Below are 9,929 nucleotides of genomic sequence, written 5' to 3' on the forward strand. Positions count from 1 at the left end.
TGTTGTCGCCACCACTGCCCTTCTCCACCGCCATTGCCGCTACCACTACCCTGCTACATTGTCACCATCGCCGCCTCACTATCTCCTCACCATACTCCACCACCACCACTGCCACTAACGCCATCACCACTGCTTCCACAACTACCACCCTCCACCGCCGCAATCATCATCACCATTTCTACCACCACCACAACCGTCTACCAAATATATGATTACATCAGTTTAAACGATATGATAAGTTATACATTTATGCCCAAACATTGTATAGTATTAAACTTTTATCATACTTTATCCTATTAGGTCTAATATCATCAGGGCTAATACTCGCAGATCTAATACTACACAACATAACATACCCTTACATACTTTTTTTAAAGCTCATTATGATTTTTTTGATAATTCATAATGATTTGTTTATTTTTTTTAAATATACTTCAATTAACTAAAAAAGATAACATTGAAGCCAAGATATATGTTTTTATAAGAGAAAAAGTTTCCGGCGAACTATCCAAAATGAGTTAGGGAAAGAGGGGGCTGTCCGGGCAAGAAAATCAGCAACCTTATGACGACTCATACAAATAAAAGATAATTAACATAATCAATCAAAGCAAAAAAAGAGTGACATTTGGCGAATCACAAATGCCAAGTACGAGTCACTCACAAGACAATTCTTCCACCACCAAAGAGCTGTAAACAATCGATCTCAAAATAAACATTACGAAAACCATGTGCAAAGGCTAAAAGCATTGCCCACCAAAGCCCAAGCTCTTCCTCCAACGATGGAGAAAGGACTTGGGTTGGGTACATCGTTTCTACTGCCATAATCTCGTTAGAGCAATTTCGGGCCACCATTACAAAGCCATCCAAGTACCCCTCTTTGATGGAAACATCCACGTTAACTTTAATTGTGCTAGTCGTTGGTCTCTTCCACATTATAGCAAGCTCCAAAGTTGGATAAAGAAATACTGGAGCACTCATAGGGAGGTAATGCAACGCCGAAACACATTGGTGAGCAGCCTTGCACGAGAATCTCCTCCCTTGAACGCAGCCATATTTCTAGCTTCATGTAACAACCCGATCTGACGACTGGTCTCACGGTAACAACAGCACGAGTATTTTTCAGCACGCTTTTTCCTCATTGACATGTTTCCCAGGAAAACTTCCCAGCAGGTCACCCATCTCAATATTGCTGCAAGGTCAGCACACTTAATCTTGAAGTTTTTATGAGTTGGGCTCTTAAAAAGAAGATGCATCTTGATGTTATGAGTAGTTTAAATCAAATCTTATATGCCCTCCTCCACTGTATAATCTCATACATATACAGTTTTTGTGCGGCATCGGTTCAATCATGTTTCTCTTCACATAGGCAGCCACTCCCCGCCCTCGTCTACCTTGGATGTAACATGCCCGCCAGCTTCCGCTTGATTCGTCCATGAACCACACCGTATTAGGAGATGATGACTCTGATACCGTTTGTAACATCCCGACTTGACGAGTGGCCTCACGATAGCAACACGGGTCTTTTCTAGCGCAATTTGTCCTCACTCGCGCAGTTCTTGGGAAAACTTCCCAGAAGGTCACCCATTCCAATATGGCTCCAAGGCAAGCACACTTAACTTTGGAATTTTTATGAGTTGGACTCCCGAAAAGAAGACGCAAGAGGTTTAGTTGAGAGTTGTGAAAAGAGCTTATGCCTAACTTAAAAATTTCTAGAAAAATATAAAGACACAATCAACTATTTTCTTGTGACCATAGTCTTTTAGAGAGAGAGAAAGAGAGTGGTAGGAAGAGAAAAAGAGAGTGATACATGGGGGAGAATTTAAATTTTTATTATATCAAGAAAATAAGCTACTAATTTAATCCATATTTTTTTTGTCCATTTGAGTTTAATATATTTTGGATGAATAATTATCCATTTAAAAAATTAAGCGGTCCATCTAAGTCAATTAATTTAATTTTACAATTGAATGGATAAGATCAATTTAATTGTGGGTGCAGATGGACTAAAAATTATAAAAAGGATTTATAGAGGTTAAATTTGATGAATAAGTGCTCATGGAAATCCTTCACTTGACTAGACCTAAGTGGATGACTAGATAAAAGGAATCACGTATGTAAAAGAATTTAGGACATCAGAAAAATAAACTACAGTCCTCTAGGGGTTATCCATGGACCTCTAAGTCTCTGGTCTATATGTCCACCAACTCTGACCATTTAAGCTATCTTTCTAAGACATCATGTATGCAAAATGATATTATTTTATATTTATTTAAAATGTGGTACTAAAAATGTTGCTTAAATAGTGATTTCCTACATTTTTTTTGAATAAAGATTATAATATTAAAGACTTTATTTGTATAAATATTTTTTTTGAAATAGTTTTTCATTAGGGCATTTAAGTCCTTTTGTAGAAATATCTCTTTCTTTTCTTCCACTTGCTGCTCAACTAAACGAAAGTAAAGAAAAGTTTTCACATTCTTTTCTTTCATTTTTTCTCCAACCAAACAATCTAATAAATCCTCTCACTCTCACTTTTCTTTCTCTTACTTTCCTTCAATTTCTCTCTTTATCGGCAAGATACCCTAAAATCGACTCGAAACCCAAAAAATCGACCTGAAACCCTCAAAATTGGCTGAAACCTTCAAATCAACTTAAAACCCTAAAATTAACATGAAACCCTAAAAATCGGCAAGAGCTCCTAAAACCGACCCGAAACCCAAAAAATAACAAGAAACCCAAAAACCAACCTGAACCTAAAACCGTCTTGAAACCCAAAAATCAACCCAAAATCCTATCAACTTATTTACAGTTTCAGAGTATTCTGCCGATTATAAGCTTTCGAGCTGATTTTAAGATTTTGGGCCGATTTTTTGGGGTTTCAGACCGATTTTAGGGTTTTGTCCCAATTTTAAGATTTTGGGCCGATTTCACGATGTAGGATTGATTTATAGGATTTCACACCGATTTTAGTGTTTTAGACTGATTTTAAGTTTTATTATTGCCGATTTAAGGATTCAAGCGAATTTTAGGGGTGTTCTAGCCGATTTTAGGGTTTTGTTTTTTGCTAATTTTATGGTTTTGAGTTGATTTTAAGCTTTTGGATCGATTTTAGTGTTTTGGACCAATTTGAAGCTTTTGGGCCGTTTTCAAGGTGTAGTGCCATTTTTAGGATTTCTGGCTGACTTTAGTATTTCAGACCAATTTTAGGGTTTCGTGCGGCTTTGAAGGTTTTCAGGTCGATATTAGGCCTTATTTTTCGATTTTTGACTAATTTTAGGGTCTTGCGCTGCTTTTTAGAGTTTAAGGTCAGTTTAGGATTTTATGCCGATTCTAAGGTTTTAGGCCAATTTTAGAGTTTATGGTTGTTTTTGGAGGTTTCATGCCAATTTTAGTGCTTGAGACCTATTTTAAGGTTTGTTGTCAATTTTAGAGTTTATTATCGATTTTGTGTTTTAGTGTCAGTTGTTGACCCAAATACAATTTTATATATGTTTCTTGTATTAAATCCACTTTTAAAAATAATTTTTGAATGAAATCCAGTTGTAAACTAGTTTTGAAAATATCTAGTTTAAAACCAGTTGTTAAGTATATCCAGATTTTAAAATCGATTTTTAAGCATATTCATATTTTTAAAACTGTTTTGAATAATAAACCAAACCATATGAATAGATTATTTTTTGGTAAGTAGGAAAAATTATATATAAATGGATTTAAAGTGAATATGTTTTAGATTTTAAAAAAAAGGGAATATGTTTTATTTTCCGATATCGAAGAAAATAAGTGAATATGTTTTGGTTTGGGTAAATAGCCAAGTTGGTCTCTGAATGTGTAAGCCGCCTTCAAGTTGGTCCCTAAACTTCTAAAATGCCTCCCGTGGTCCCTAAATGTGGCAAAACACATTCATGTTAGTCCCCGACGTTAAAAAAATGAGACTGCCGTTAACAGAAGACTGACCTGGAATTTTATTTTCCATCAATGAGTGCTGATGTGGAAATTATTTAGTTTTCCCCAAAAATGTAACTCCCAGGACACGTGTCAGAGACTGATAGGCAGAAATGGTGGTCAAATTGGTCTCTGCTACCTTAATTAACTTAAGACAAAATTAAACAACCAACCTTCATCTTGCTTATAAAAAAAAAAATCAACCTTCATCTTCCTCCTCCTCCCTCAACCTTCATCTTCTTCCTCCCAACCCCTTCAAAATTAGAAACCCAACACCATTGAAGCCCCACCAAACACCACCACTACCACCACCAAATCCCCTCTCTCACCCAACACCACCACCACCACCGAAACCCTCTTCCACCAACACCAACCTCCCTCAACCTTCATCTTCTTCCACCAAATCAAATCTCAGATTCGGAGGCTCCAAATCCAGCTACTCCACCAGATGCGAGATTTCGACAAAGGTGGAGACTTTGCATCTGCATCTGAGTTGTCCAGTTTCGCATCTAGTTGAGAACTGAGAGGGATTTTGCAAGGAGAAGTGGGTGGGGTGGAGAAAGGTTTTGGATTGAGTGAGAGGAAAGAGTTTATGGGAAGTAGGAAAGTTGAGAACTTTGAGATTGCAATAAGAAGAAGATGGGGGTTTGAAGAGAAAAAATATGAACACAAAATCTGAAAATCTGAACAAGATGGGTTGAAAACTCTCATTGTGAAAATTACCTCATTGTTGAAGTTTACTGGGTTCAATTTGTCATGAAGTTCAAAGCTTTTTGGATCTGAATGCTATTATTACCACTTTTTCTTTCAGAGTGTTGTGCAAGGATGCTCTGGATGCATTTAGGTTGACGTTTAATAGAGGAATGACACCAAACTCTGTTACCCTTTCCAGTATGTTACCAGTATTAGGAGAATTTGGATTTTTTAAGTCGGGAATGGAAGTCCGTGCATTTACTTTGAGGATGGGTATTGAGTCTGATATTTTTATTGTTAATTCTATGATAGATACATTCAAATTGTGGATGCTTAAACCTTACTCAGAATGTCTTTAATATTTCTGTCAGCCAGGGATGAAGTTTCCTACAATATACTAATAATGGGCTCTTCTGAAACAAGTGAATGTTTTGAGTCTCTAAGTTTGTTTTCAGAAATGATACTCTCGGGCATGAGTCTCTCGGTTTGATTTTCAATAGAAGAAGGTGAACAAAAATAAATTTAACATTAGAAAAAATTAGGGGTTTTAATTTTTTTTTTCTTGAATTAGAAATTTTTCTGGGTTTCTGAGTTTCAAATTTAAACTTTAAGATGAAGAAGATAATAGAGGTTGAAAATGATTAGGGATGAAGATGACAAAATTATGATAGAAATTCACTTTTTTTTTTTACATTGGGGACTAGTTTGCTACATACAGGGACTAATTTGATGTCTAAATTTTTTTCCCAACATTCCAGTTCCACGTAGGCATTCCACGTAAGTAAAAAAATTACAAAAAAAAGATTCAGTTAACGGCAGTCTCATTTTTTAACGTCAAGGACTAGCGTGAATGTGTTTTGCCACATTCAGGGACCACGAGAGGCATTTTAAAAGTTTAGGGACCAACTTGAAGATGGCTTACAAATACAGGGACCAAGTTGGCTATTTAACCGTTTTGGTTTGGTTCTAATTGACACAGAAGCACCGGCGGAAAGACCGAAGTGAGAGTAGTTAAGTTCTACTTGGTACCTCAAATCTTGTCTTGCCTCCATCTATTCCAATTTTTTATTACACACTCTTACAATAAAATGCTTGGAGCTGAAGTAGCAGCTGCAACTTTCTCACCACTGTCACTGTGGCTGCTTGCACCACCCACCCATTCCACTAGAACAACGCTGCTTCTTCCCAAAACAATCACAAATTCAACACCTCGCCCTCTGCATTTCTCTTTTCACAAGACCTGTAGAACTACAAGACACGCCCATTTCGTTGCACAAGCCCTTTCTTCTTCTTCCGGTGAGATTCTCAACTTTTTTTTTTGCTTTTTCATTAATCTCCACGTTTTATATCCAATTTCATGCCCTAGTTTATTTCTTGTAACTGTTTCTAGGAATGCTGTTGCTACTTTGTAATAATGCAGACAGGGGAATCAACTTTAATGGCTGTCTTACATTTCTGAAAATTATTATCATATGCCTCTGGGTGTTAGAGTAATCTTTACTATACAATGTGTCTTTTTTAATTAAATGTTAGACTAATTAAAGGTTCATTTTGAATCCCGTCGGTGACTTGTTTTCATAAAGAATTGGAGGGATAGCATGTTAGTTTATAGAGGATTTCGCTTTTGAGATTGGCCTTTTTAACTTGTTTATTTAAATCTGTGCAACAAATATTCACCTAAAGGACAAGAAGAAAAAGTGAAAGTGAAAATTTTTTTTTGGGCTAGTTGCTGACATTCAACATCTTCAATAGAAGGGCAGCCGGGTGCACAAAGCTCCCGCATACGCAGGTTCTGGGAAGGGGTCACGTCATTTGATGTATTTGTGCACAGTTTCCAGGACGAACCCGTGACCTCTGAGTCACATGACAACAACTTTACTATTGCGCCAAGGCTCCCCTTAGTGAACATCTTCAATAGTGATTAATAATTCCTCATATTAGGTGGATTATCTTGCTTGGTTTTGCAATGCTAAGATGTTAACAGGGCCAAATATCCCTGAGTTTGCAGATTTAAAATAGTAAAAAGTAAAAACAAGCAGAAAAAGTTAGGTAGCAGGGATATCAGATTTTTAATAGTAAGTTCTTAGGAATGGAATTTTGTTTATATCTTTTGATTGCACTGAAAGAAATATGAAAGAATTTCTTGCATGTCATGTGGCATGTCAGAAACATCTTTTAATTAGAAAAAGTGGGAATAAGAGCAACCGAGGAATGCTAACTTTTACTTTAGGGTTGCTTAAAAAATTGTTCTGGTTATTAGGAGTCTGAAGTCAGTGTTTACATGTTCTGTTCTATATAAACCACTTTTATGTTATACTGGCAATAATTTGGCTCTATTTCTAACCTTTTGGTCACAAGAGATTGCACAAATTACTATGCTATGAAAACTATAGTAATTTCGATCACTATAATTTACATTGTTTTACATTAGAGTCAAATATAGCATTGATAACTACATAAAAAGAAATGCATACAGGGGAGATCAACAAAGAGCTTTTGTGATTATATATGCTTTGGTTAGTTTTATCCAAGAATAGGGTAAACCTTGTAAGTCATTAAGAAGCCAAGTCAACCTATGCCTTATCGATTTGGCTTCCAAAGTAAGATAATTTTTGTGATTAATGAGAGCACAGAATTCTCATAGATTGAAATGCATTGAACAGAGTTTTGTTTCATACATCTTGATTATAATTGATGTCGCAAGTTGGATCTTAAATAATAGGGTGAGTTTGTTTCAATCATCACATATGCAGTGTTCATTGCATCCCTTTCTCAAATATGAAACCTTTAGCTTAAGTGGCGTGAGTTTTTACAGTTTAATATGAGCAATCCTATGTAAAAATAAGATCAAAGTTCTCATTTTAATGGTCACACCTTGGTACCCAGTCACAGAAATCCTCATGGCACAAGTTCAAAAATGGGAATGAACATGCTCATAGGACACTAGTAAAAACCACGGGTTAGGTTGCTTCAAAAATTTAATTAGTAATCATGCTTTGTAACAGAAATGAAGAAAGAAAAAGAAAACAATAATAACACAGCTAGTGAGTTTTATGTAAAAAATCTCAGAACTATGGAAAACTCATCTTCACTTCCACTTGTAGGTACACTTTAAGCTTTGGAAACTCATCTTAACTTCCACTTGGGGATCATTTTCACAAGACATGGAAATAAAAAAGGAAGTTTATCATTCTTCATTTTCCTCATCTTAAGCCTTTGATACATCATACATGGGAAGTCGTCATGATGAAGAACTCATTATTAAACCTTCGTGACACATATTGAGACATATGGCTACTTCATAATCCATGTTTGAATCTAAGTCTTATATAAATTTTGGCTACAAACCATGGTTCATTGAAGAGTGAAATCACGTAGTGTAAAGACATACCTTTGATATGCTCGTCAATCGGGCGCAGTTTTGGAAATCTCATCTATGAGGGCTCTCCCCTTTCTTGTGATTAGTAGAGTGTTTTGTAAACCATCTATAAGAAAATTATCTCTGGGTGTTTCATCTTGCTAACTAATAATGAAAATTGACATATATCTGACTGTATTGATCACTGCAGTTTCAAATGCTGAATACGTGGAGGAACCAGCTACAAATGTGAAATTTCAGACATCTTTGAGTTTTCTGGGTTGCTCAGATTCATTAACTTTGTACGGAACTGGTATGTTAATGTTACGAAATAAACGTTATATCATTTTCACATGGATATGCAGAAGGTGATTGGTTTTGTATGTCTTGTGGACTTAGGCACTTTCTTGAGGACTATATTTTCTTGTAAATGAGGAAACTAAATGGGTTCATGTCATTATGAACTTACTTTCCTGGAACAAACTTTGGATTATGATCCTTTCAACTTTTGCTGAGAAATTTCAAGTCATTATGGCATCTTAACTAGATAGTAACCTCATTCCATTTCATTTTCAACGTACTTCTAACTATAATCCTTTCACAATCTGGCTGAGAAATGTCATGTCATTGATTGGGTCAGTTTAACTTGTGCTTAAATGGATTTATATCGTGGGGAACTACGTTCCTGCACATGAACCTCTAATTAAATTATCATTTTTCCATGTTATTAAGCTTTGGTTGATAATAACACCTATTTCAGGATACAGAGAGAAAGTTTTTGCGATTATTGGCGTTAAGGTCTATGCTGCAGGACTGTATCTCAATAAATCTATCACAAGTGAGTTGAATGCTTGGAATGGGCAATCAAAAGCTGCAGTTCAAGCAGATTCTTCCTTGTTCAAGACCATTTTCCAATGTAATAACTTAATATTAATTTTTATTTTCCGGCCATGCTCTCACATATTCATACATACTCAAAAGATGCCTTATTTGATTACAGCTTCACTTGAAAAATTATTGCAAATCATTCTTGTCAGAGACGTTGATGGTAAAACTTTCTGGGATGCCTTAAGTGATGCCATATCACCAAGAATTGCAGAACCCACAAGTGCAGATGAAACTGCTTTGACCACTTTCCGTAACGTCTTTCTTGATCGCCCTCTTAAGAAAGGAACTTTCATATTTTTAACCTGGTTGAACCCTTCTAGATTACTTGTAAGTTCTCATTGAGATTTTAACTGCAGAGTTTTGAGATAATTGATGTCCATTTTCCCTCCTCTCTGCCTTTGCCATCTTTCGAGAAAATATTCCAATTATGTTTTTGTGTGTTTCAGGTTTCTGTCTCCTCAGATGGGCTTCCATCTAATGTGGATGCTACAATTGAATCTGCCAATGTGACTTGTGCTCTTTTTGATGTGTTCCTTGGAGATAGTCCTGTTTCACCCTCCTTGAAAGCTTCAGTGGCTGAAGGATTATCAAAAGCACTCAAGTGAGAAAAGTTTAGGGTATCTTGAGAAAATTGTATACATCCAAGTTGTCTTAAAATGGTTTTATCTTGTGAGTGTATTGCTTCAGCCTAATTTCTCCCTGTATCTATGTGGGCAGGCTCCATGGTCCATTGATGTATCTTGTTTACAACTAGGATTGTGCCCGTGCATAGCACGTGTTGAAGTATCTAATACTAATTTTGGACCTAAAATTCTCACTCTACCACAATTTCTGTGTAATGAATGATAGGAAGTTATATTCATCTTTTTAAAAAAGGCTTAAAAGCATTTTTGGTCCCCCACAAATGCTATGTGTGCAAACATGGTCCCTAAATTTTAAAAATAGCATAATGCATCCCCGACGTTACCTTCTGTCAACACTTTTGGTCCCTCTTCAATTTTCCATCCAAAAACTAACGTTTTCTGGATTTTCCAGAAAACTCATCCCC

The 9,929-nt window shown here is 36.1% G+C and overlaps 1 protein-coding gene across 1 annotated transcript; it reads left to right on the plus strand.

Annotated features, from left to right (window-relative positions):
* Positions 1-5,618: 5,618 nt before the first annotated feature.
* Positions 5,619-9,692, plus strand: LOC130742933 (fatty-acid-binding protein 3, chloroplastic). Its single transcript, XM_057595037.1, has 5 exons — positions 5,619-5,931; positions 8,205-8,306; positions 8,754-8,909; positions 8,994-9,208; positions 9,328-9,692. The coding sequence occupies exons 1-5, from the start codon at positions 5,724-5,726 to the stop codon at positions 9,484-9,486; spliced, it is 840 nt and encodes a 279-aa protein (XP_057451020.1). The 5' UTR covers positions 5,619-5,723; the 3' UTR covers positions 9,487-9,692.
* The last annotated feature ends 237 nt before the right edge of the window (positions 9,693-9,929 follow it).

This window comes from Lotus japonicus, chromosome 3, assembly GCF_012489685.1.
Source record: "Lotus japonicus ecotype B-129 chromosome 3, LjGifu_v1.2".
Taxonomy (NCBI): Eukaryota; Viridiplantae; Streptophyta; class Magnoliopsida; order Fabales; family Fabaceae; genus Lotus; species Lotus japonicus.

Excerpts from the sequence above, each read along its gene's own strand:
- LOC130742933 (XM_057595037.1), top strand. The coding sequence starts at position 5,724 with ATGCTTGGAGCTGAAGTAGCAGCTGCAACTTTCTCACCACTGTCACTG. Across the intron at positions 8,307-8,753 it reads ATTAACTTTGTACGGAACTG|GATACAGAGAGAAAGTTTTT; the intron begins GTATGTTAATGT and ends CACCTATTTCAG. Across the intron at positions 9,209-9,327 it reads TGAACCCTTCTAGATTACTT|GTTTCTGTCTCCTCAGATGG; the intron begins GTAAGTTCTCAT and ends TGTGTGTTTCAG.